Source organism: Camelina sativa, chromosome 2, assembly GCF_000633955.1.
Source record: "Camelina sativa cultivar DH55 chromosome 2, Cs, whole genome shotgun sequence".
Lineage (NCBI taxonomy): Eukaryota > Viridiplantae > Streptophyta > Magnoliopsida > Brassicales > Brassicaceae > Camelina > Camelina sativa.
In genome coordinates, this window is record NC_025686.1 from 826,764 (window position 1) to 852,648 (window position 25,885).

Here is a 25,885-nt window from a genome sequence, read left to right on the forward strand (position 1 = left end):
TCAACCAAAGATCAGTCAGAAGATGAAGAAAAGGAAAGCATGATAATTCAAAACAAAGTTTGGATTTGTTATAATCTTAAGAAAATCTATTACATATACGCTCAAACTCAGTTAAGACCTCAACCAAAGAAGCAAACTTTGGATTTGATAATAATAAACTCTTTTACAATATGTTATGTATGATCAAGCAACCCGGACAAGTTTTGTTGAACCAACAAAGACTAATTCATTACAGATTCTCTCAAATTCCATCAAAACGTCAACCAGGATCCCAGATTTACCTCTTGTCATCAACATCTTGACCAAGCCCTTCATGTGTTTACCAAATCTGCCTCTCTCAACCACATCATTGACTAAGATGACTTTGTTCCTCTTCTTATCTTCTCCCACAAGAAACTCCATCAATCTTCTGACATCTTCTTGAGTCCGACCAAGACAATTCTTCGATTGACAAACGCTCACGAGCGCCGCAGCAAACCCTGAGGCCGCTTTATCGTGCACCGGAGGAGGAGCAACTCTCGAGGGTTTTGTCTGCGGAAGCGCAAACGAGATTGCTCTGGAGAAACTAGGATTTTTGTTGATGTTGTGTGAGTATGAAGAAGGTGAAGACGTCGATGATGGTTTTGAAAGATTGGTAGATGAAGCGGCGGCGGCGTTAACTGTGGAGTTAAAGCGGCGGGAGATGGATCTCAACGGTGGTTGCGGCTGTGGAGGGAGAGAAGGAAGGTTGAAGGATGAAACGGAGGCTGAGAGAGTATCCATGGCTGACGATAAAATGAAAAAAATTGCAGTCCTTTTACATATTATCCACCCGGAGATGATTTACAGTTATATAAATATTTCAATTTCGTTTTTTTATGTATTAAAAAAAAAATTGTTGACAATTTTAAAAATATCGTAACGTACATAATTGAAAAAACTGCCAATAAAATACTGATGGGTTGTATTTTAAGAGATTTGTGTAAAATTTACAAATCCTATGTTATTCAATCATAAATTTTTAAAAATCTCCTAAAATCCACAATTATTGAACTGTTTGTGGATTTGAATTTTAATAAATTTTAGAGATTCAGGAAGATTTAAGAGGATTTGTTTAGTTAAAAATACAGAAATCCAAATCTCATGGTTTAGGTGGGATTTGAAATAATTTTACCATAAATCATCACAACTTTCTTAAAATCTAACAAAATCCTATCAAAATTCCAAAAAATCTAAGTTGATTTTGTTTAATCAAAGTTTATTTTTGTATAATCACATATTCCTAAATTTAATAAGCGTATATATATTAAATGGGTCAATTTTGTAATTCAGAAAATTAAAGGTATCTGATTCTGAACACGTAGTAATTTATGAGAAGAACGTATATAATAAAGTGAATCCAATACTTTTCTTTGTGTTACTAATATACTTGTCTCAGTAAGGTATGTTTCGTGTAGGCTAAAGTTGTCTCCTCTCGTTCTTGAGCTTTTAGCTTTATCTATTTGAACCAAACGTATGGAAACAAATTCTACATACTCACACCGATCATCCAATAAATTTAGTGAAAGTTGAGAGAATAATGTTTAATAATCGGCAGTCTCGCCGGAGATTTCGGCTCGGAAACTTAGCTAGACTTGTCCAGTTACGTCAAAACGTCAGCCACCAACCACCGCCACCACGAATGACTCTTCAAGAAACATTGTCTCAATCGCCACCACAGTCACCTCCGATACCTTCAACATCAACAGTTCCTTTTATCGAATCCCGTCAAAACAGCGGCGGCTCTCCACCACAAGCAAAGTCATCAACATTGTCGCCATTATCGCCAAAATCAAAGGAAGAGCCTCACTCGCAGCCAATGCCACCACTCATGTCAAAACATGTCGAAACACATCGGAGTCTACTTATCCACTCACCACCTACCTCACCGCTAATACCGCCACTGATGTCAAAACATGTCAAAACACATCGAAATCTACTAATCGAATCACCACCTAACTCGCCACAAGAATCCACTGAATCTCTAGCCTTGGTGCCTCCTACACCAACAACACCACCACAAGCGAAAACGCCATTGTCCCCTCCGTCAACGCTAAAGCCTACCGAAGAATCTCAGTCTCAACGGTCTCCTCGATCATCTCCAGCGCAAGCATCACCACCATCATTGTCAGAACCAGAATCTCAGATGTCTTTACCACCACCCGAAGCCAAAGCCCCACCTTCTTCGCCTTTAATGCTTGACGCTAATGAAGAATTCAATTCCAAAACATCTCCACTGTCTACTCCACCATCGCCTCCAACATTATCAGAAACATCACAAGCAGCCATGACTCCTCCACCATCTTCACCGTCAACGTTAAACGCTGATGAAGAATTCCAATCCCAACCGTCTCCACTCCCGTCTAAGCGCACTGATGAAAATATTTCCCAATCACAGTCAATTTCGCCGCCACCACCACCGGCATTATCAGAATCTCATCCGCCTTTACCAGAAGCCAAAACACCACCGTCTTCGCTGTCAACAACAAACACCAACGAAATTTTTCAATCATCGCTTCTACCATCTAAATCCATCAACGAAACCCGGTTCCGATTATCGCCTCCGTCGGAAGCATCGCGACCACCACCGTCCGGGAAAGGTGATACTCAACCGCCTTCATCACCATCAGAAGCCAAATATCCACCGTCTCGACCGCCAACGCTAAACGCTGTTGAAAAACCCCAACCGCTTACACCGTCTAAATCTATTAATGAAACACGGTTCCGATCACCGCTTCCGTCAGAAGCATCGCCACCGTCATTATCAAAATCTACTGAATCTCAACCACCTTTACCCTCACCAGAAGCCAAAACATCACCGCCTCCACCATCAACGCTAAACGCTAACGAAGAACCCCAATCCCAACCGCCTCCACTATCTAGATCCATTAATGAAACAAGGCCTCCATCACCGCCTCCGTCATTATCAGAATCTGGTAAATCTCAACCGTTTTTGCCACCACCGGAAACTATCAATCTACCGTCCCCGCCGTCAACGCTAAACGCTACAGACAAATCTCGACCTCCACCGCTTTTGCCGTCTAAATCCATCAATCAGACTATGTTCCGATCATCGCCTCTATCAGAAGCACCGTCATCGTCGTTGTCAAAACCCAGTGAATCTTTACCACCGGAAGCTAACGTTCCATCGCCGACACTAAACGCTACACAAAAATCCCAATCGCAACCGCCTCAACCGCTTTTATCGTCTAAATCTTTTAACCAAACTCTCTCCCGGTCAACGCCTCTCTCGGAAGCAAAGTCACCGTCATTGGCAAACTCCGGTGAATCTCAACAACTACCAGAAGTCAAAACTCCACCGTCAATGCCAAAAGTCAATAGAGAGTTCCAATCCCAACCGTCTCCACCGCCTCTGCCGTCTAAATCTGTTGCTGAAACTCAACTCCGATCATCGCCACCACCGTCGTTATTAAAACCTGGTGAACCTCAACCGCCTTTTCATTCGGCAGAAACGAAAACCCCACTGTCTCCGTCTTCAACGCTAAAAAACGCTATTCAAGAATCTCAATCCAAACCGCCTCCACCGCTTCTGCCATCTAAATCTATTGATGAAACTCGGTTCCAATCACACACATTGCCGCCACCATCATTATCTGATTCTGTTGAATCTCAATCGTCTTTACCACCACCAGAAGCCAAAATCCCACCGTCTTTGCCGTCAACACTAAACGATACTAAAAAATCACAACACCAGTTGCCTCCACCGTTTCTGCCATCTAAATCAATTGATGGTACTCGATCCCAATCACCACCACCATCAAAATATACTGAAAACCCTAATTCAACACCGACACCATTGTTGTCCTCGAAAGCTGCTGAAAACCTCAGATCTCAATCACCTATGCTAATGCTACCACCATCGCAAATGAAAACACCAATTCCCTCTCCTTCCATTTCTCCAGCCACGATCACCGCACAGCCGCCTAAACCAGCGTTGCCCCAAACTGAACCTAAGCCAGTTGAATCTCACACTTCGCCAGATCATAACAAGGATCTAAATCACAATCCAGAGAAACAAGACGCCAAGCTCATGACGAAGGTTCCAACTTGGAATGAAGAACCGGATACAGGGAATATCACCGGAAAAATAAACAATAAAAACAGGGAAAAAGCAATTTGTTCAGAGAAAAAAACAGAGCCAATGATTATGATGTTCATTAACAGTAACGTCCAAGGACTCAACACGTCTCTATCGCTTGATTCATCATCCATCGATCATGAACCAGGCGTCCACTTAACCATAGATTCTGGTCATAGTTGTGATTTCTCTTCAAAAGTGTTTTAGTGTTGTGACTTGTCTCACACGTATGTATATGCAAATCTATATATGATATCATCATGAGTTATGTAACAAAAATTTGGCGCCATTACAAAATGGGCCTTTTGGTTAATATACAGATTCGGCCCACTGAACCTCGCGTTGGAGAAAATGAATCTTTTATACGCCTTTTTTTTTTTGGCACACATGTCTTAGCGTAAACCACATCCCAATTGACAAAAGGGAAGTTCAATAATATGATTATATCTATATCGAATCTTCTTTTTGATGTTGTCAACATGCATTACTAGTATTACGTTCCTGTATTATGACTTTATGAGTTTAGTTTACGTTATAATGTTATGTTATAATTATATGGATCAGGGGATTCAGGGGCAGGGTCATTCGTGTAAACGTAAGTACGTAACTGTATGTGTATATGTATATGTAAAGAATGAACTATTGTATTGCCTTGCACTCATATTGGGATGACCCGGTGCGACTACAAGAAAAATCCTATTTTTTACCCAAATATAGGACAAAAAAAAGTAAAATATGTCAAAAAAAAAAAAAAAAAAAAAAAAAAAAAAAAAAAAAAAAAAAAAAAAAAAANGGGTTTGTATTTCATTGAGCTAGCTTATTCATTTGTGTATTAAGTTTGGGCATCAAAATTAAACTTAAAAACAAATTTGAGTTTTTCTAGATATAAATTCGGCATAATTAAATAAATATATATATATATAATGAAAACATTTGGTGTTAATGTGCAAATGCAGTTGTTGCACCTATGTATCGCCGGCCAATAGAAGAAAAATATCATGTTATGAATCCCCTATATAATAAAACGGAAGTACACAACTTTTTGTGTACACTATATAATATGGATTATAAGATTAATTATTTGATTATTTGATAGATTATAAGTTATATAGGTTGTAACCAGATCTTGTTAGAAAGAATATTCCAAAAAATAAAATAAAATCTCTACAGAATATTTAATTAACCACAGGGTATATAGGTAACAAAATCTCAAAAATTAATCTCTCTTCTGCAGATTAAAAGTGATTTTCAATGATACGAGTAACAAAATCTCAAAAAAAATTTAAGTCCTCATATTTAGCATATGATTTTATTGCATAATGTTTTATTCACAATAACTTTTAAAAACAATCACATAAATTGTATTTTATATAAAAATTACAATATAAATAAAAGGAATTTCAACTCGTGCTCTAGCACGGGTCCTAATCTAGTTCTAAATAAGAAACTATTAACCACTAAGAATTATACTTACGTTTATGCACTTATATATGTACTCTATTAATTTTTCTGGTTTTATTTTAATCAACTTCTTGATTGATTTTTATACAAATATCAAAATAAATAATGTTATTTTGTTTTGTATATTTTTTATATACAGCTGTTGGTCATTGGTCAAACTGGTACAGTTGATATGTTAAATGAAAAGTCAAATCACAATACAAATTCCCATGATATGCAATATATACATTGTTCACCTTTTTTTTTTTTGATGTGCAATCTAAAATAGTCTCACTTTCGAAAACGGAAGCTAGTACGTAACATTTGTTATACGGTATAACTTCTACCCTACATAGACGTATGAAAACCAAAAACTAAACCTAGAATTAACATTCGAATTCTCAACCTATCATTTCTTTTCAACAGCCACAAACAATAGAACGTTTTTGATTAATTTTTTTTTACTAGTAATGAAACCCAAAAAAAAAAAAAAGAATACAAATACAAGCCAGAGACCGGATATATCAAAATCAGAAGTAGTTTTTTAATTAAAAGGAGCTGGATGGCATTATAGAGAGCATGTAGAGACAAACATGCCTCAAAACTTTTTGACAGAATGCTTTATTGTAGTATTTATTACTTCCCTAATTACAATGTAACCAAAAACGAAGTCGTCGCCAGACTACTATTCATGCATGCATACACATCTGTGTTTAAATTCAAACACTATTGGGAACATACATATATGCATCTATCGTTGTAGACAGTGGCGTGAAGTTCCACGTCAAAAAATACCCCATGCCATAAAGAAACAAGAGTAATGTCTTCGCGTTGAACAACTTTTTCCACTAATACTTCCAATTAGCTTAGACCTCATTCTGCAACTTATCTAATTATCTTATTGTGCCCATATTAATATGGCCTTTACATTCTTTGCCACTTACCCATAATCAAAATATCACGAATTTACGAGGTTACACGCAAAAAACGTATAAAACAAAGATAACTTTATGCTAATTGATAACTGATGTGTGATATAATTAAAAATTTATACTGTAATTTTATTTCTCAGTTTTATGTATTACTGTCTAATTGAAATGTGTATTTATTTTAGTGCAAATTAATTAAGTTTTTGAAACGTGCATATAACTGAGGGCATCTTTATAGGGGGAACTATTTTGGGTGTTCTTAGAGTAAATATATTATGAAAATAATGTAAGATCAGTAGTTAAGATCTTTTGTTAAAAAGTTAGTTATTGGGGGAACATGTTTAAGATCATAAGATTTAATAATATAATAATGTTAAACATATTACAATTATAAAAACTTATAAAATAACATTTAAATTGCAAACTTATAAAACTTGTACTAAAATTCAGAATACAATACCAAAATTTTATGAAACAAAAAAACATTAAAAAAAAGAAAAAAAACAAACATATTACTTAATTAAAGCACACAAACATTTTATTTATTAATATATAGTTTAATGTTCAAATTTATTCTATATATTCTCAATCAAATCCTCTTTTAATTTGTGAAAAATTGTTTACAAAAAATAATATCCATTCACAGCTTGCCACATCAGCTTAGAACTAAGCCAAAAACAGTTCTACATTAAGAACTGATCTTGGTGTTCTTATGTCACTATTCATTATTTTTCTAATTTTTTGGACTAAGAACATCCTTGGTGTTATGCCTATAAAGATGGCCTGATAAAATGGAAACTTGGCAGTGATACCTAAAAAGTAAAACAAAAATAAATATGTTTCTACAACTGGTCATCCTCAATGTACCCAACTACTACTCTGACGATTTTCTCTTGCCTTCTTTATTTCTCGATTTCATATACTATATGTCTATATGCTTCGTTTATAAATGATAGATTAAATTCAACCAATTGCATATAATCTGTTTTCCTGGATTTTTAATATAAGGAAATTAAAAAAAAATCGCAGAATATGCAAAAGATTCAATTAAAACATGTCGGCTGAGAACTAATTAATTACGTGGGTTACTTAAAATGAATACAAAAATAATTATATTTTTAAAGAAGACAAGGCAAGGGCTAGGGTTTTGGAATGACGATTTGTTTCAGTCTTCTTAAAAGCCCACCACCTCCTCCTCATCATTCCCTCATCATAACACCATCATCAGATCATCTCTCTCTCTCTCCCTCTATTGTCTTTTTCTCTCTCTCTATGTATTACTCCTTTAAGATTGAGCTGTGACTGTGTGATTATCATGAAGAGAGGCTATTTCCGTTGTGGGGAATGTTGTTTGGATCGAGGATATCATATCACACCATACACAAGTTTATATCCTGATATTACGATATGCATGATACGATTGTGTAATAATGTACATATATATGGTATCGTCGGACCAGGCTTCATTCCCCTCAACATGTTAAATGCCGTCAATCACTCATGGATTGTTTCTTTTGGTTTGACAATGTCTTCCTTTAGCTGTTTGATGAACATTGTCTCTCTCTCTCTCTCTCTCTCTCTCTCTCTCTCTCTCTCTCTCTCTCTCTCTCTCTAACTGTTTCCATGCTGATTGATACAATAATCATTTTCTTGCATTGTGTACAAGTCGGCAAAAACTACAAAAACCATTTTAAATGATCCTTCCCACTTAATCGACTACAAATGCTAACGCCTATATATATTTAATTTATGATGACGGATCGAGTCTCTTCTTTGAGAAAATAACATTTTCAGTGAAGAATTCGTAATCGATTATAGTGGGAAGGAAACCGGTTAACATAATAGTTACTATATGCCTGTTTAACTAGAGATATATAATTCGTAATTTCTAAGTGGGAAGGCAATCGGTTTTGCGTAACATGATATTTTTATCCATATAGGTTATAAACATCATATTCTGGCGTTATTGGGGAAAGACATGTTACATCTGAACACAACATGTTTTATTGTTATTTATGTATATAAAAGTCAGATATATTTCAAAATAACCATATTTATTCCCGTGATTTATATGATAGTATTCACGGGAAATTGAAGCTTTTGACTATGGGGGGAAAATAGCAAAAAGAGAGATTGAGAAAAGTCTTTTGTTTTTTTGCGTTTATCGAGCAAAATATGTTTATAACCAAAGTAATATATATAGCCCATGAATAAACCCAATCGATTATGTCAAACACTCAAACTTATAGGGCCTGACGGTACGTTTCACTTTTAATTTTCTGGCTGGCGAAAAGAATATTTTAGAAAAAGCATTTTCGCATAATATATTTTTAATTTCAAGTGGGAATTTTACCTATAAATAAATATTCTCTCCACTAGATATTCCAACAATCTAATGAGGTTTTACTTTTTTTCCTTTTTGTACAATTTATACGTACTTCCCATTAATTCGTTCCAATGCTTCTTTTTTTTTTGTTCCTTCTCCCAATGCTTCTTTCTGTTTGCCAAAAAAAAACAAAAAAAAATCCCAATGCTTCTTTCAAAATAAATATTTGGCTTCTAATAATTCGTTCCACGGATAGAGATATTTCTATTCAATATATAATAAACATTTCGTGAAAATATCACATTTTTCTGTTCTAGTTTGATGGATGTCACATTTAGATATGGGCAAAAAAATTAAATCCAAAGAAAACAAACCGAAATTGATTAAAAAGAAACCAAACCAAACTTGGAATTGATAAACTATCCGAACGATTCACGGCTCTAATATTCGAAAAATTGAAACAGTTCACAGCACCGAGAACTGAATGGGTATTTGAAATATAATTATATATCAAAAATATTAATTGTATTTAGAGATGATATGACTTAGTTGCTAATTTTTTTTTTTTTTTTTTACCTTTCCATTAAAACTTCAAACTGGGGAACCAGATTACAACCATTAGCTCCAACTTGGAGTGATACCTACAGTGAGACAAACCTACACATAAACAGGAAAACATAGACCATGGTTAATGAAAAACACGAAACCATGCTACCAAGAGAGTATCTGACCCAAATATATCAAATATTTGCAACACATAAATTTCTGTTTTAGTTTGATGGATGTTACAACTTTCAAACCTGAATCTGTCTTTTAAAAATATATCTGATTTGAATACTCAAAATGTAACAAACATGATCAAATTAATCTTTGTACACAGTTTCCTTATATATCTTTTAGTACTAAGATATCTATACAGTATACAATCGTAGTGGATGCGGATATTAACTACAAATACACATACATGTGTGTCATCATCTCCGTTAATCTTGGGTTTAGGTGGATTATCACTTAAGTTTAAGTTTTAATGATGACAAAAAGGAAAAAGAACAAAAAATAAAGTACATCATAATATATATAAGTATACATTTAGGATAAGATTAAAGTTTGTTCCAGTGCTTAAATTTCAAGTAAATTATATTCGATATACTTTTTTAAAAAAGTTATATTATTAGGTATTCAAATTCGGCCCAAATACGTAAAAAAAAAAAAAAAAAAAAAAAAAAAAAAAAAAAAAAAAAAAGCAANTGCTATAACATCAGTTCTCTTTAAAACCACTCAAAGAGACTCATCTTCAAAGCAAATGACCATCCATCTCTTGCAACCATCCAAGAACCCTGGCTATTTTCCTCTACTTTCTAGGCAAAACAAAAACCAGTTTCTCGAGAAAATAAATCAACATGGGAGAAACAGAAACCATGGCGACAAACTAACTAAACCACATATATCTATTATTATCTATACTAATATATATTCATCCAATGGGTAACGGAGACAGAGCCATGAGCCACTGGAGCTTCCACATCCCACGTCTCCATAATCCTCATCATCATCATCATGATCATGAAAGGATACCAAAAGGGTGTTTGGCAGTGAAGGTAGGACAAGGAGAAGAGCAAGAGAGATTTGTGATTCCCGTTTTGTACTTTAATCATCCTTTGTTTGGACAACTCTTGAAGGAAGCTGAAGAAGAGTTTGGTTTTGCGCAAAAAGGGACGATCACGATCCCTTGCCACGTTGAGGAGTTTAGGTACGTTCGAGGATTGATCGATCGAGAAAACACTAAATTTCTCGGTCATAATCTCTTTGATCATCACCACCATCATCATCACAACCATCTCATCCGGTGTTTTAAAGTTTGATGATTTTGTTTTGGCTTTTTTAAAATAAAAATATATTTTGTATAATTATCTCATGTTGTTGTTGATTGTAAATAAATATCGGTCTTCGTTTCATCTTTATCTAGTTGTGTTGCTTTTTGTTGTTGTTGTTGTTGTTCAGATATACTATGTTTCATTTTATTTTATTTTGTTAAAGTACATATATATGTCTCATGATGATCAATTGTACGCTTATGTCGAGAAAACGCTTTAGTTTCGCTTGGCTTTCCAACTAGTATTTTACAATAGATGAATCATTTGGACAAGGAAGTAATTTAATGGTTTTTTCATGTTTTGATAAAGGTAATTTAATAGTTCTATTATTTCTATCACACATATACATATATACCAAAAATATAACTTCTATGTTACGTTTACGTTGATAAGCATATGTGGAAACGTACGAAGCTTCTTTATATCAAGTAAAGGAATACATAATTTTCTTAAATTTTTGTTGTCTACTCAATTGTTTATTCAATCTTTACGGTCGTAAAAACAAAACAACCTTATGAATTATGATATTTATAAGAAAAGACTTTATAAATCACACACTTGCAGGAAAGTGAAGTAAAATCTACCCTTTAAGAACCCGAAATTTTCATTTCGATTATAATTTCCCGTACGATTCCTTGAAAAATAATAATGGGTCGAAGAATTTTGAAAGTGGAAAGAAATGGACGAGAGGCTTTGACCATTCTGTATGGCCAGAACAGCAAAACGCACTCACTACAAAATACGATCCGGTAGGTATATTCTTCTTCGTGAGTTTAAAACATGTTTATAAGTTTATGGGTCAGTTTGCACCCAAAAAATAAGGTTTATGAGCCTATCTTGGGCTTTAGTATTGCTTGAAAACATATTTCTAAATGAGTCTTTTTTATAGACAGTTAACACCAAAAGTTATTTTAAACAGTCATAAAATATCTTTAAATTAATTAATTAAAAAAATCTTTTAAATTAAAAAATTAACTTAAAATATCTTCAAAATTAAAGATTACTTTGTTATTTAATGGAGTGAGATATTATAATTAAAAAGAGAGGTCTAATATGCTTTTCACCCAAATGGAGTAAAATAAGACGAGCAAATTCGCACCCCTCAAAGAAATATAGTATAACCATTAAACAATAATAGGAAAATACTTAGCATAGATGATCAAGTTTCTCCTGTTAACAATTCTAGTGATCTCTCCAATATCGATATGCGCCAAGAAGGACCTGATGATAAATGAATGCCACAATACACAAGTCCCATCCATATGTATGCAATGTCTCGAATCCGACCCAACATCCGTTCAAGCCAACCCTGTTGGCATCGCTGGCATCATCCTACAATGTCTTGACGCTCACCTCCATATCATCATCAAGCAAGTTTTCACTTACAACCAAATATATATTATAGTAACTCTTATATATATATTAATATATGTCCTCTAGTATGTTATCAATTCTTTAATAATTGGTGTAGCAACATAACGGATTTATCCGCAAAGAAAGACGAAGGTGAAGTGAAAACAGCTCTAGAGGTTTGCAAAAAGGACTTGTCGATGAATGTAGCTACAAACTTGTCGGAAGCCAAAAAAAGTCTTAAAACAGGTGATTACGATAAAGTAAACCATTTGATAGAGCTTGCGCTTGGCTTTCCTCTTGGATGTCTATTCAAACTCAAACTTTTCAAGTTCACGTCTCCCCAACTAAGTAGCCAAATCAATATATATGGCCAACTCTCTGATGTTGTTCTCTGTATAATTCAATAATTCACCTCATTTTCTAACTTATCTTTGGAGAATAATGAAATAGTTGAACAACTTCATTACATGATGTGACTCGTGTCGTCACCAAAAAAAATAAAAAAAAGTGATGTGCCTGGTATAAAATGATGACATCAAATAAAATGAGTATGTTGAATCCATTAGTTTCCTTGGCCATTTATCTTCGAACCTTTAAAGTTTAAACCGAGTTCTCAGTACCACATAGGATTTAATAGTAAGATTCATGTAAACTGGTTCCTACGCAAACCTTTCACGAAATTCCTTTAAAAACCTTTTCAAACACGAAGTTTGCGTACAAGATCTTTTATCAATATATATAAACGATACAATTAATTATATTTGTCACCCAAGTGACTTTGTTTTTATATGCCACGTTGGTATCAAAATAAAGTTGTTTCGCAGAAGAAACAATTTTTTCAAATTAAAATCCAATCATATTTTTGGGTGTGTGAATGGTGTAGGGACCATACATTAGCATGCTACCATCACAAAACCACGTACCATGCACTGTGGGACAATAATACATTTCTACTATAAACTTATGTTTTTAGGCTTGTCAAACCCTTGACAAAAAAAAAAAAAAAAAGGCTTGTCAAACTAGTCAAATATATTCACTTATGGTAGTGCCCAGTGATAAAATAGCTAAAACATATTTGGTTAATTATGTGATTAGTTGTAGTGAAGTGACGTCCTAAGAATTATTCGTCGGTTTTGCCATTCAGTAGATATTATTGGTTAATAAATATACGCACTTGACATATTTTGTAAGATGGAAGTTTGTGTTAATAAGTTAAGATGTCATTGTTGTGTCATTAATCATTATACTGCACGAAGTTAAAGTCGTCATACATTTCAAGTTCTATTCCTTTTCTTTCCTTTTTTTGCCAGCCAGTCCTTTTCATATTTGTTAAAATAAGTTTTGTTTTCTAATTATCATGCAATGTAAAATCCAAAATAATATATTGTCTATATAGTTCATCAAAGTTGGACCATTAAGATGATAACAATAATTTGTCTTTTTTTTTTTTTGGGCAATAACAATAATTTGTCTTCTTACTATAACATTAAAACGAGGAAAACAATTCAGTTTTCACGTGACTGACTATGTACGTAATATTGAAATATTTATCACAGGATAAGTGATCACGAAAACCAGAATAAAAATAGGAGTTATTACATATCGAAAGTAAACTTATTTTCTTTCTATTTATATCTTCTTCTCTATTATTTTGAATCTTATTCATCCAATCCTTCATTGGTGTGGTCGGGAAAATAAATGGATAATAATCCTACTTTCTGTCCATCTTTGTCTTCTTCTATGCTCTCTATTACGCAACAAACTCAAGCCATAGTGTCCTCGTCTTCGACGGATCTACTTCAGCAAAAACTCCGGTTTCTCGTGGAAACATCGCCGGACCAATGGGCTTACATAATTTTTTGGCAAAAGATGATTGATGATCAATCGGACCAGTCTTACTTGGTTTGGGTTGACGGCCATTTCTGTGGAAACAAGAACAACAAATCCCAAGAAAATGTTCACATTTATTTTATTCAACTTTTTTAAAAAATCTTAGAATATAATAGAATTTTTCTCACCCTTTATTTTTTGTTTCTTACTTCAGCATACAACTAAGAGCATCGAGTGTGAGCTGATGATGGACGGTGGAGATCTTGAATTGTTCTATGCCACATCTTTTTACGGTGAAGATGGGTCGCGGAGAAGGGAACTTTCCGACGAATCTTTGGTTTGGTTAACCGGTCTCGACGAGCTCCGGTTTAGTAACTACGAGAGGGCTAAAGAAGCTAGTTTTCACGGGGTACACACATTCGTCTCCGCACCCATACACAATGGCATTATCGAACTTGGTTCGTCTGATTTCATTAAACAAAACTGGAACTTCATCAACCGGGTCACGTCAATGTTCGGGTCAGGCCAAACCCTAGAACTCACTGACCAAACCGGTTCTTATCGTAAACCGGAAGAATCAGATCACTCAGAAATTGGAAATCAGCAAATCACATCGGAAAAAATACGGAGGACGAAACTTGAGACGACGGACGTAGCTACGGCGAAAGAGAATCATCATTCGCCGGGTTTTTCCCACGTGGAGGCGGAGAGGCAGCGGAGAGAGAAGCTAAACCACCGGTTTTACGCTCTACGTGCCATCGTACCAAACGTATCAGGAATGGACAAAGCGTCGCTCTTATCCGACGCCGTTTCGTACATCCAAAGTCTTAAAACCAAAATCAGTGATCTCGAAACTGAGATCAAGAGATTGAAGACGATATTGACCGCGGAGACAGATCAGTTAGACTACAACGACAGCAGCAACAGGTCTCCGTCTTTCGTCGACAAGGTCAACCAAAGACCTTCGGAATCAAATTTGGAAGTGGAAGTGGAAGTGAAGGTCGTCGGAGACGAAGCCGTGGTTAGGGTTCAGACTGAGAACGTGAACCATCCTACGTGTGCATTAATGAGTACGTTAATGGAAATGGATTGTCGTGTACAACACGCGAACGCGTCGCGCTTGGGGCAGATTATGGTTCAAGACGTTGTTGTTTTGGTTCCAGACAGATTACGATCGGAAGATAGTATAAGGACCACACTTGTCCGAAACCTAGCTAAGATCATTAAGCTAAATTTAGCCGTGTATACGTAATGATAATCGATAATGATGCTTTGTTTATTAATTGACTTATTTTCTTGTTGTCGGTTTCAAACAATAGCCATTGAGTGTTTTTTCTTTTTCTTTCGATGAGTATTCAAATGGATGTAATATTTGTAGTTACGAGTCATAATCCATATAGCTTTAACCATATTTACAACAGTTTTGGCCGGGGAAAATAATACTAGTACAAAACTGTGTAATGTACCGACAAACATTAAAGGATACAATCATACAATAATGTAGAGAAAAAAAAGTGGTACGTGCAATAATGCAAAGAAAAGAAAAAGTGTACCAATTGAACTAGGATTTAACCCACGGTCCATTTCTTTTAGTTTTTTGTTTGTATTATAAATCAATAATATCGTGCATTATGAAAAAATTAACAATCAAATATTTATAACAAATAGATCAAAATTTAAGTTATATTTATGTGATAGTTTTGTTTAGTGTAAGATTATATAAGTGTATTTGACTGTTAATTATAGTATTTAACCCACATTTTACCGCAAAATAATTTATTCTTTACATTATCATAAATTACTCAATTTAATATATCTAATATTGATTAATGTTAGCAAAATAATGAAGTGATAAATTATTTGTGTAACACCAAATTAATGATAATTAAATTTATATTCATATTGATCCAAATCATTCGCACAATATAATTTCATTGTGTGTTATTTTAACTTTTAATTGTAAATATTCATTATGTATTAAAATAACTCAAATGTAAAATAAAATATATCTGAAAATACTTGTTTAGTTATAAAAATCCTAAAAAAATTTAAAATATATATATATATATCCGTTTATAAAAATTCAAATCACATCATATGCTGAAAAAAATCTAAAATTTTATTAACTTTATGTATTAAATAGTAATTAAAATAATAAAATATAAGATTAAATAAAAGTGAAAGGAGAATTCTTTTTTAATATAACATTATATAAATTTTAAGAAATTAATATTATCAAATAAAGAAATGATTGTGTTTGGTTGTAAGGATTGTAAAGAATTTAGTTGGGACTTGTTTAGATACAAAGTTAACAGAGGATGACACAAAAATGTACTTAAAAAATATTAAGATAGATTGTGTATATTTCTTATTTCTTTTGTTTGCTAACAATAAGTACTAATTGCAGTCAAATGTTTAAAATGTTTTTTTGTGCGCAACAAAGTTACGCATACTATATCCAAAACATTCACATAGGAAACACAACATATGCCAATTTTGTATGTTTTATTTGTTAATCATACATGGTTTTAGGTTTCTTTTTTTCGTAAAGGAAGATATGCTATATATGCAACAAACTATATCACGTGTCTATTAAATAACTATGATACGATATAGTTTCTGCTTTGAAATTAAAGTTTCTTGATAAAAAGTCAGAAACATTTATCTTTCACATGGTCCCTTCTCCAATCCCCTGCTGCAGCCAATAGTGTCACGAGGTCCACATAAAAAAAAAATTATTGGCACTAATTAAAAATAGTTGGTACTCAACATGAAAAATTGTATAAATGTATATATATAAACCTATATATAATTTATTATATTTAATTAGTGGGTTCTTTTGTATACCTTCTTTAAATTTGGTACTCAACATGTATTTTTTTTTTATAAATATATAAACCTGTATAAAACCTATAAGGCTTATTAATTTGCAAAACCATTTGTTCAATTTAAAAGGCTTATATATATATTTATATGTTTCTATGTTTTATCTTATTTATCTCAGTAAAAAAAAATGTTGGATGTATGAATTAAAAAAAAAAAAAATCAAATTGTGCATAAAATTATGATTTTTTATTTTTTGAAGTGTAAGAAGGCATATCAGGCCCAATACGAAATGAAATTAATAACCCAAAATGGCCCATAACGGCCCGATAACACCTTTTGGGTCATTTTCAAGTTTGACGAGAAAAACGTAAATAACTATTTCGTCTCCTCCCTAAACGATTCTTCTCGAAAATTTCCTGCGCCTCTCTCCGTGTGTTCGTTCTCTCGCGTCGTCGTCTGTGAAATCGATTCAGGTAAGTTAAACAAATCGATGTTTCTGCTTTGATAAATCGATTCCCTCAGATCTTATCTGATAAATTTCTTGTTGTTGTTGTTGTTAGTCGTCTGTGTGGTTTTGTTTCGATTTTTGTTTTTTTGGTCATTCACGAGATCTATGGTCTTGCTTTTGCGTCGATGTTTCAATAGATCGTTCTCAGGCCTCATGTTGAAAAATCCGAAGCTCAGAGATATGTTATTTAGTGCGAATGAGAAGAAATTAAATCGAGATTTATCACATCATCGAAATTAAAGCTCATGTTATTTAGTGCGAATGGTAGATGTAGTTTTCGTAGATCGCATCGTATTAGATTATTCACAATCAGGTTCTTCGTTTGCGTTATGATTGAGAAATTGTTAGATGATTTTTTTCAATTCAGTAGCTTTGTTATGTAAATGTTTTATGAGATTGACTTAAAATGCCTTGAAGAAGCTTCATTTTGAATTCCACTTCTCCAAATCTGACATTTGTGTTCATTTTTGCCTTTTCTTTGTGTGTGTGTGCTGGTTCCGTATACTTAATCCTCTTTGTGCATCTAATTGTAAATTGGTTTCTTTGCTACATGAATGAATTAGTGGCTTGATGATGTCTCTAGGTACTTTTTAGGTTAAGGATGTCAAGAGGTACATACATTGTCGGTGCACTTGCGGGATCTGCAGTAGTAGCTTACCTGTGTGACAAAGTTATCTCTGATGATAAGCTTTTTGGAGGTAAGTTTTCATATTCTCTAAAAAAAAGAACTCACAATGTAGGTACTTGTGATGATATAAAATGAAAGCTAAATTGGTTTGGTTTTTGAACTCTCAGGGTCTACCCCGGGCACTATTACTAACAAGGAATGGTGGGCTGCTACTGAGGAGAAATTCCAAGCATGGCCAAGAACCGCTGGTCCTCCCGTCGTGATGAACCCTATCAGTCGTCAGAATTTCATCGTCAAGTCACGTCCTGAATAACTTTTGGAAAGAGTGATGTGATTTTGCCTTCTGGTGGTGCATCGTTCTCATTCGTTATGGATTCCTTCATTATGATGATAATATTTGCTCTTTTGTGTTTGGTTTTGAGGATCGGCTAATTTGCTCTAGCTGGTTTTAGTAATAATTTGTGTTGATGGATGATAACACATTACATTTCAGACCAAGCTTTTCCGTGGCTTTTTTGTAAGGTTTTCTTGTGATTTTGACGATAAATGAAAATGGAGCAAACAAAACTCAGGTAAACTTTCACATGGATGGTTGAAAATATTGTTGGTCTATATTTGGTTTGGTTTGTTTTCAAAAATGAGAACCGAATTCTATTTTCATTCCGTGTTTGTTCTGGCTTAACCAAAAAAATAATGCTTTCGTCTTTATGCATTTTTAGATTTGATAAAAAAATCTCAAGCATTACAATTGATTTCTCACAAACCGGGAGGTAACAATTCAGCGTTATTCTAATAAACCGGTTCATACATCACATTGAACCGGTGCCACTAATACCATACAACAGCGTTAATAATACATGTGAAGTTGCGAACCATTCCCATAGGAACTGAAACTCAACTGTCTCAAAACCCTTCATAGAGACTACATGCTAAACTGATGAAACCTTTTCCAATCATTGTGAAAGAAAAACAAAGACAGAACCTATTTAATATCAACAAACGCATCATTACTTCTTCCTCCAATTCATTTTCCTTCAATTTTTGCATCACCACTGCCATGTCTAGCAGCTGAACCACCTTGCTCATCAGCTGCACTCTGGCTCACATTTGTCCCATCCTGTTTACCTCCACCACTAGCATCGTTCGGACCCGCTGTTTGTAAACAAAGGTCAAAATGTATCAGTAAAGTGACAATAAGTTCCAAAACTGCTGGAAAACCTTGAGGAAATGGTTATTAAATTTATACAATTGTTTGCGCCAAGAGTAGTAGTTTCCGGTTGGTGCATTTGATGTTGGAATCCGTTGTTATTATTCAAACCTATTGGTCTAATCCCCACGTGCCCTTGCATAGCTTGTTGTTGATGTAACTGTTGCTGCGGATCATGAAGTTGATTGGGGTTACCAAATTGTAACGGACCTCTTGGAGGGACCATCCCTGGAGGTATGAGTTGAGGCATTCCCATTCCCATAGCTTGTTGATGTTGCTGTATGAAGTAGCTTGGTGGTGGCTGCATTGCTGAAGGATGAGGAAGCATCTACATAAACCAAAAACACACACAAAAACTATAAAAACCCGAATGTTTTTCTCACATCGATGTAATTTTTACTGATCAAAACAGAAACTTACTGCTTGGGGAGTCACGGCTCCTGGTGTTGGTACAGCTGCTGGTGGCGGCTGAGGTTGCGCATCCGCTATTGCAGCTAAATACATCAAATTCTTTTGGAGAAGAGCTTGATACCTGACATAATCAAGAATCTTACATTCTTTAACATTCCAGTTTATACCATCAATAAGAACACGAGACTATCCAAAAACTTACTGAGCACATTCTGCAAGTTTACCAAGGTTCTGATTTTCCAAAATCGCCATTATAAGCTTCTTGTTCTCATCAAGATACTTCAAGAAACAACAAAACAAGTGATCAAGAAAATACTATCAGATTCTAAAGTCAAATTCACTGCAAACATAACTTTCCAATTCCAGTAAGAATATAAAGCAGAGAAAAAAAATACACTTGTTTAAGACAGAACATACGAAGCTATTCAAAAACCATAACATAAACAGTTTAAACTACTAAGCAACATCATTACAAAACCAACATAATCAAAGAGAAAGTAAAAAAAAAAAAAGAAAAAACCTTTTGGATCTGTTCGGTAGTGATGTTAGTAGGAGGAAATGAAGGAAGAACCATCGGAATCATCTGTGGTGATTGCTGCATCTTTTTTTTTAAAATTCACCAATCAAAACTGTAACAGTGAAACCCTAAAGTATCTCTTTCGTCTCACGATTTAATAAGTGATAGAATTGTTAAGCGCCCCAATGCAAGACAAAAAATTATTGAATATTTTGGATTATCCTCAAAATTTAAGACTTTTTTTTTGGTTTGTTTGAATTTCGCCGACGAGGTTTCTGGGAAATTTTAAGACCAAAAAAAAAAAAAAAAGTCCCCCACCGAACAGTACACGTGTCGGCTTTAAAAAAATAGACCACCGCTGTTTTTATTTATTGGGCCTATTAATGGGCCTTTTAAACAAAAAAAATGATGAAAGCTTCTATATGAAGAAGAAGGTTACCTACTTTGAATACCAAAGTTAGTTCCACAACGGCGATAGAATCAAATCAACCGTCGTCAACCGAAGCAAGCAAACTCCGATTCCTCAACCGTGGCTCCGGATATTTTACGGCGGTTGTTTCCGGCTCGGACGCGAAGAGCTGTCCCTGTTCTCCCTTTGACTCGGCTGGAGATGAACCTTTTCCGGTTCTGCTCCGGTCTAAAAGTTCTCGGCTATTTCATGATTCTTCTCGTCTTCGCACTTGTTGCTGTATCTTACTACGCCGTCGTCGTTACCACATGGTGGCCGATCTTGATCCGCCGCGACCACGGAGCTCTCTCTGCCCTCGCAATCTTAATCATCTTCGTTTTCCATTTCCTGGTAAATCTTTTCTCTAAACATTTCAGATTTGGTTTTGTTTCTCTTGAATTGAAAGTTCTAAGCTTTTGAACAGATCATTGTTAAAGACTTTATAGAAATGATCTCTCTTAATTTCTCTCATGAGATGATGCTTTGCTTGGTTCCCTTTGCAGCTGATAATGTTGTTGTGGAGTTACTTCGCAACAGTTTTTACAGACCCAGGTTCTGTTCCTGAGCGTTTCAGAAGAGAGATGGGAGGTGGTGACAGTTTGGAGGCTGGTGGTACTTCAACAGATCAAGGAGCTTTTGGCTCTTTAGGTTACTGTACCAAATGCCGTAATGTTAAGCCGCCTCGTTGCCATCATTGTTCTGTGTGTAAGTTGAAATCCGATTTGCTAATAATACTATGTGGGGGTCTGCTTAGGTTTCTAGTGATAAAAGAGGAAGAAAGCTTTACTTGGTTTTGTTGTGCAGGTCAAAGATGTGTGCTCAAGATGGATCATCATTGTGTTTGGATTGTCAATTGTGTTGGAGCACGCAATTACAAGTTTTTCCTTCTCTTTCTGGTACAAACCCCTTTCCGTTTTTAATCTTATGGTGTTTGAATGAGTTATATTTGCTGATTTCTTCATATCTGTAGTTCTATACTTTCTTTGAGACATTGTTGGACGTTATAGTCTTGCTTCCTAGTTTTATCGAATTCTTCAGCCAGGCTGTTAAGCATTCCTCTTCTCCTGGTAAACTAGCCTCCCTCGTTCTGGCATTTGGTGAGTGTAAACGGTTCTTTTTTCTCGCTTTCTCTTTCCTAGAAGCAGAAAGTTTTTTTTTTGGGGTCTCATTTTCCCTGTTTATGTTTCTTACAGATTCTATCCCCTTGATGCAGTTCTTAACTTTGCGTTCGTTCTCAGCCTTCTTTGTTTCGTAGTTATGCATCTTTCTCTTCTCTCATCCAACATTACTTCAGTTGAGGTAAGTCTCTACTATGTTATGTTTCCTTCTACAAACAATCTTAAACCTTCAACAACATACGGTTCTCTTCTCTTAATCTATATTGTCTTATTTTTTAGGTTCATGAGAAAAATGGAGAAGTTAGATGGAAATATGACTTGGGAAAGAAGAAAAACTTCGAGCAGGTGAGTCTTTTTGTTTTCATCATCATTCCATGGATTAATAGTCAAATTGATTAAACTCTTTTTTTTGTGAAGGTTTTTGGGAAGAAGAAGGCCTTTTGGCTCCTCCCATTGTACTCTAAAGACGATCTTGATAACATAACTTCCCTTCAAGGCCTTGAGTTTCCAACTCGTTCGGACATCGACCCTTGATTGAAAACAAATCAACCACTCATTGTCGAAAAAATCTTCAACTACACCCCAATGTAGATAACTGTTGTCAAAAAAGAACTCTGATAACACATTGTTGTATAATGAAATTGATTTGATTCATTTCCTTCCTTCTTTTTAAAGTCTGAGTTCGTTTGACAATTTCAAGTTATTATGTTATGAGATCAACTCTGTGTTACTTGTTGTTGCACAATGGTTACATGTCATATAGACTATCATTTAGAAGTTCTGTATAAGAAAGAGCAAAAAGAAAACCTTATGAGAAGAGTATTATTCAGAAGAGAAAAAAAGTCTCATACTTTAAGATCAAATCACTCGCACCCTATCCCCTCAGAAATCTCCATATCAAATCAGAAACCGTGAGGTTTCGATTTCATATTTTATAACACGTGAGAGAGAGCTTTCAAAGTTCTCCAAAGAAACAAACTACAAACAAATCTCCAATACACCTCTCTTTTTCTTTTTCTACTTGCTTATTTGCTCTATGGTTGCTAGTAGGGTCGGTACCTTCGGCCTCCTCGGTTACCATCATGGTCATGACTGTTATCTCGGCCTGACCCTCCGCTCGAGCCGTTATTCCGGTCAACTCTTCTGGGTCGTTGTGGTGGTGCCGCCATCTGCATACCAGGCTGTTGCCTGCACAACAATCCATTTTGGTTATTAATATAGTATAAGCAAATGCAACTATGACTCCAAAGAGAAGGATCAACAACATCGGTTAACAGAACCATCAACTTACAGAACATAGCCAACTCGGCCATCGGGAAGAAGCATTGGAACCATTTGCATTCCTGTTGGCATTGCTCCTCTACCATAGATCATTGGCTGCTCAATGCAAAAATTAAAATAAAACGTTACACACGAAAATAACTTGCTGATAAAGACTGCTCGAAGATAACATACAGCTCTTCCCTAGACGCACATATACCTGACTAAAACTACCAGCAATACCCAAGCCCGCAGCACCCATAGCACCATAAGGAGGCGCAGCAAAACCACCAAATGTGGGATGCACAAAGGGGGCAGCATTAGGTGCAGCACCATAGGAATAGGAAGAAGGGTCATGCTTCCTTTCAGCCTGGGGTTTAGCAAGCACAACTTCTAGCGGCTGACCTGTAGTTTAGTAGTTTGTAGAATGTGTTACTAAATAACATCTCTCGAGACGAAAAACAAACACTATTAAAGACAAATTGAAAGCATCACGTTCATGTTACTTAATAGCTGACTTCTAGATGAGTCGTAAAGAACTCACCATTGATTTCATATCTCTCGGTATCTTTGACAGCCTTCAATGCACTAGATCTTTCAGCATAGTGGACAAACCCAAAATCACGTTTTCCACCCTTTCCAGGAGGCGTAACGATTTTCGTCACTTCTCCATGCCTCTGAAAGAGTTCCTTTAGTTGCTCAGTTGAGGTATTCTCTGGAATATTCTTGACATAAAGGGCTTTCACCTGAGTACATAGCGAAAAAGAGATTGTTTTAAAAGTGCCAACTCTTCCAGGAGAGAAGATTTGTGCAGATTGACTGACTTAAACGCATTATTTAAATAATACCTGAGCAGCAGCAGCAGAATGCTCAGGAGAGCTTTTTGGGTCTGCCCAAGTCACAGTTGGAGCGTTACCCTCAAGCTTAAAATTAGAATCTATCATTTTCTGCCTTGAATGATCAGCACATGCATTGTTGTAGTATAAAACAAATGCAAAACCACGGTTACGAGTGGAATTGGTTGGGTCCTACACAAGCACCAAAAAGATAATTAGTAAGGGAATTAGGCAAGATCAAAGATGGCAATCAGATTGATTAAAGTCTTCTTACTTTTATGAGTTCGATGTTCTCCACTCCAGGACCAACATCCTCTATGACTTTCCTAAACTCATCCTCAGTCCAGTTCTTTGGGATGTTACCAATGAACAACCTATTCTTGGTTTCGGAAAGAGAGCATCTTATAGTTTTTCCCTGTATAAAAAACAAAGAGATGGGTTAAACAGAAGTAGTTATACGTAAAATGTCAACTAGCAATGATCGATAAAAATAAGCTTCAGTTAGCAGTTGGGATTGCCTTAAACTCTTTACTGTGCAGCTCCTCAATGGCCTTTTGTGCAACATCTTTCGTTTTGAAGGCCACAAAAGCATAACCTTTGCTATCACCAGAATCCCTATCTTTCATCAGTCTCACCTAATAAAAACGAATTTTAAAAAGTCAGCCTTAAATACAGAACCAACAAAAAGAGGATCATGCTTAATTGGCCACAAAGATTATAGCAATACAAACCTCAAAGATCTCTCCCATTTCTTCACAAAGGTCCCTCAGGTCCTCTTCTCCAACATCCCTTGGGAGCCCACCAATAAAAACTTCAGAACCATGAGGAGGAAGTGAAAGAAGCTGGGAATACTTTTCCTTTTCTTCATCATCAATAGGAGAAGCTGGTTTCTCATCATCATCATCATCAGCTGTCTCAATATCAATATGGTTGTCATCATCTTCAGCTATTTCCTCCTGACCATCTTCCCTATCCCCTCCTTTGTTATCACCATAATCCTCCACCTCATGTTCTTCCGCATTCTGATTGCCAGCGTTGTTATCATCATCCTCGTCTTCTTCTTCCTCCTCCTCTTCATACTCTTCTACTTGCTCCTCCTCCACTTCATCCTCCATCTCACTGTAGCTACCTTCCTCGAAATCCACACGGTCATCATTATCTCTAGCGTCTGACATTGAGTCTCTTGCAAAACGATATCTGATCATCCAATAACCATACTCTTTTAACCAGGAAGCTCAGGTAATCACTGTGAAAACAAAATACAATAGGACCATACTATAGGGGGATATATGTGAATTTTGCTCTTTAATTCGTTTTCTTTGTACAATGAATATGCAAAGTCAAGTGGAGAAGAAAGGATGGTTAAAACTAAATTTAGGTTCTTTTAGTGGCAGGAGATATAGAAAAGCTCATTGCTACCACGAAACTAAATGCGATAAAAAAAAAAAAAATCAAAACTTTGAAAAAGAGCAGACTTTTTTGTGTGTTTTGTGTATTTCTGATTACAGATCCAACTTTAACTAATAATAAAGCAGTCAAATTGTGAATCAAGCCAATAGCCGAAGCAAGCCAATGAAATAAGAGATCGTAACTAGAAAAACCCACAAAACCAAGAAAGCAAATTACTCACCAGCTTAGCTCAGATTTAAAAGTGTAAAAATCTGAACTTTGAAACAGGCTGAGAGAAAGAAACTAGGGTTTATCTTTTTTATTTTATTTTATTTTTATTTGGGGGGTGAGGGGAGGGAACGTGAGAGAGAGAGAGAGAAAAAAAATCATACGAAACAACCAAAACAAATGTATAAGAAAAGTAGAAATGGAGAATTTTCTCGGCATACCAGACCGTGTTTGTGTTTCGAAATGGGGAAATTGGTGTTTCGTGTTGGGAAATTAGGGATTTCGCTTCGGTTGTCCGACGATTACTGTTTTTTTTCTTTTTTTCCACTTAAAAAAAAAAAACTTCGTCGGCTTATTTCTCCATCTCCGGTGGAAGAAGACGACACCCGTCTCTCCTCTTTACCCCCACTCGTGCTGGGCTATGATTACATGTAGTAGTAACGCACACATTTCACTAACCCTAAAACAAAACTTTTCTTAAGGCCCATTCTTGTTTCTATTGGGCCTATAATTTCATAGTTCCTCCATGAGGCCTAATGAGTTGCCAACCCTGCTGTTTTTCTCTGGGAGATGAAAACTGCGTGCTGTTTTTGTGTCTCTCGCTTTACTACTAGTCATCATTTTCAATTATTTTAATCCA

General features: G+C 35.3%; 8 protein-coding genes across 12 annotated transcripts; 5 read left to right on the plus strand and 3 right to left on the minus strand.

Moving 5' to 3' along the window:
• Positions 47–818, minus strand: LOC104712781. Its single transcript, XM_010429757.2, has one exon. It carries the CDS (start codon positions 760–762, stop codon positions 184–186), a length of 579 nt encoding a protein of 192 aa, XP_010428059.1. The 5' UTR covers positions 763–818; the 3' UTR covers positions 47–183.
• Positions 1,469–4,452, plus strand: LOC104712791 (proline-rich protein 36-like). The gene has a single exon (XM_010429767.2). The coding sequence runs from the start codon at positions 1,559–1,561 to the stop codon at positions 4,322–4,324; it is 2,766 nt and encodes a 921-aa protein (XP_010428069.1). The 5' UTR covers positions 1,469–1,558; the 3' UTR covers positions 4,325–4,452.
• On the plus strand, positions 10,096–10,910 carry LOC104712802 (auxin-responsive protein SAUR32-like). Its single transcript, XM_010429777.1, has one exon. It carries the CDS (start codon positions 10,294–10,296, stop codon positions 10,672–10,674), a length of 381 nt encoding a protein of 126 aa, XP_010428079.1. The 5' UTR covers positions 10,096–10,293; the 3' UTR covers positions 10,675–10,910.
• On the plus strand, positions 13,593–15,210 carry LOC104712813 (transcription factor bHLH14-like). The gene is made up of 2 exons (XM_010429789.2): positions 13,593–13,995; positions 14,084–15,210. Exons 1-2 carry the CDS (start codon positions 13,738–13,740, stop codon positions 15,119–15,121), a joined length of 1,296 nt encoding a protein of 431 aa, XP_010428091.1. The 5' UTR covers positions 13,593–13,737; the 3' UTR covers positions 15,122–15,210.
• Positions 17,079–18,416, plus strand: LOC104712823. Of its 2 annotated transcripts, none has more exons than XM_010429800.1 (3): positions 17,079–17,168; positions 17,787–17,901; positions 17,999–18,416. In XM_010429800.1, the coding sequence occupies exons 2-3, from the start codon at positions 17,805–17,807 to the stop codon at positions 18,142–18,144; spliced, it is 243 nt and encodes an 80-aa protein (XP_010428102.1). In that variant the 5' UTR covers positions 17,079–17,168; positions 17,787–17,804; the 3' UTR covers positions 18,145–18,416. The 2 variants fall into 2 exon arrangements, with proteins under 2 accessions (XP_010428102.1, XP_010428110.1); XM_010429808.1 differs by having other exon boundaries at positions 17,798–17,901.
• Positions 18,552–20,118, minus strand: LOC104712840 (GRF1-interacting factor 3-like). Its single transcript, XM_010429820.2, has 5 exons — positions 19,970–20,118; positions 19,652–19,728; positions 19,459–19,570; positions 19,078–19,366; positions 18,552–18,983 (listed from the first exon to the last, which is right to left on the minus strand). The coding sequence occupies exons 1-5, from the start codon at positions 20,048–20,050 to the stop codon at positions 18,856–18,858; spliced, it is 687 nt and encodes a 228-aa protein (XP_010428122.1). The 5' UTR covers positions 20,051–20,118; the 3' UTR covers positions 18,552–18,855.
• LOC104712849 (probable protein S-acyltransferase 12) lies at positions 20,414–22,206 on the plus strand. Of its 2 annotated transcripts, none has more exons than XR_002034355.1 (7): positions 20,414–20,765; positions 20,918–21,119; positions 21,219–21,310; positions 21,385–21,511; positions 21,608–21,713; positions 21,812–21,877; positions 21,950–22,206. XR_002034355.1 is itself a non-coding variant. In XM_010429830.2 (7 exons), exons 1-7 carry the CDS (start codon positions 20,577–20,579, stop codon positions 22,064–22,066), a joined length of 879 nt encoding a protein of 292 aa, XP_010428132.1. In that variant the 5' UTR covers positions 20,415–20,576; the 3' UTR covers positions 22,067–22,206. The 2 variants fall into 2 exon arrangements, 1 of the variants encoding a protein (XP_010428132.1); XM_010429830.2 differs by having other exon boundaries at positions 20,415–20,765; positions 21,628–21,713.
• On the minus strand, positions 22,320–25,654 carry LOC104712858 (nucleolin). 3 transcript variants are annotated; one of them, XM_010429842.2, is made up of 9 exons: positions 25,467–25,652; positions 24,360–24,874; positions 24,147–24,263; positions 23,903–24,043; positions 23,641–23,820; positions 23,337–23,538; positions 23,013–23,197; positions 22,824–22,909; positions 22,320–22,720 (listed from the first exon to the last, which is right to left on the minus strand). In XM_010429842.2, the coding sequence occupies exons 2-9, from the start codon at positions 24,831–24,833 to the stop codon at positions 22,576–22,578; spliced, it is 1,530 nt and encodes a 509-aa protein (XP_010428144.1). In that variant the 5' UTR covers positions 24,834–24,874; positions 25,467–25,652; the 3' UTR covers positions 22,320–22,575. The 3 variants fall into 3 exon arrangements, with proteins under 3 accessions (XP_010428144.1, XP_010428158.1, XP_010428150.1); XM_010429856.2 differs by having other exon boundaries at positions 22,405–22,720; positions 24,360–24,825; positions 25,467–25,654; XM_010429848.2 differs by lacking the exon at positions 25,467–25,652 and adding an exon at positions 25,259–25,446 and having other exon boundaries at positions 22,405–22,720; positions 24,360–24,825.

Bases quoted from the DNA above. Each gene is read 5' to 3' on its own strand.
- LOC104712781 (XM_010429757.2), bottom strand. From the start codon at position 762: ATGGATACTCTCTCAGCCTCCGTTTCATCCTTCAACCTTCCTTCTCTC.
- LOC104712791 (XM_010429767.2), top strand. From the start codon at position 1,559: ATGTTTAATAATCGGCAGTCTCGCCGGAGATTTCGGCTCGGAAACTTA.
- LOC104712802 (XM_010429777.1), top strand. From the start codon at position 10,294: ATGGGTAACGGAGACAGAGCCATGAGCCACTGGAGCTTCCACATCCCA.
- LOC104712813 (XM_010429789.2), top strand. From the start codon at position 13,738: ATGGATAATAATCCTACTTTCTGTCCATCTTTGTCTTCTTCTATGCTC. The intron at 13,996-14,083 runs GTTCACATTTAT...TTCTTACTTCAG, and splicing joins ACAACAAATCCCAAGAAAAT to CATACAACTAAGAGCATCGA.
- LOC104712823 (XM_010429800.1), top strand. From the start codon at position 17,805: ATGTCAAGAGGTACATACATTGTCGGTGCACTTGCGGGATCTGCAGTA. The intron at 17,902-17,998 runs GTAAGTTTTCAT...TTGAACTCTCAG, and splicing joins TGATGATAAGCTTTTTGGAG to GGTCTACCCCGGGCACTATT.
- LOC104712840 (XM_010429820.2), bottom strand. From the start codon at position 20,050: ATGCAGCAATCACCACAGATGATTCCGATGGTTCTTCCTTCATTTCCT. The intron at 19,571-19,651 runs GTAAGTTTTTGG...TGATTATGTCAG, and splicing joins AAACTTGCAGAATGTGCTCA to GTATCAAGCTCTTCTCCAAA. The intron at 18,984-19,077 runs GTATAAATTTAA...GTTTACAAACAG, and splicing joins TACTCTTGGCGCAAACAATT to CGGGTCCGAACGATGCTAGT.
- LOC104712849 (XM_010429830.2), top strand. From the start codon at position 20,577: ATGAACCTTTTCCGGTTCTGCTCCGGTCTAAAAGTTCTCGGCTATTTC. The intron at 21,120-21,218 runs GTAAGTTGAAAT...TTTGTTGTGCAG, and splicing joins TTGCCATCATTGTTCTGTGT to GTCAAAGATGTGTGCTCAAG. The intron at 21,311-21,384 runs GTACAAACCCCT...TCATATCTGTAG, and splicing joins AGTTTTTCCTTCTCTTTCTG to TTCTATACTTTCTTTGAGAC.
- LOC104712858 (XM_010429842.2), bottom strand. From the start codon at position 24,833: ATGATCAGATATCGTTTTGCAAGAGACTCAATGTCAGACGCTAGAGAT. The intron at 24,264-24,359 runs GTTTGTATTGCT...CGTTTTTATTAG, and splicing joins AAATGGGAGAGATCTTTGAG to GTGAGACTGATGAAAGATAG. The intron at 24,044-24,146 runs GCAATCCCAACT...TTTTTTATACAG, and splicing joins TGCACAGTAAAGAGTTTAAG to GGAAAAACTATAAGATGCTC.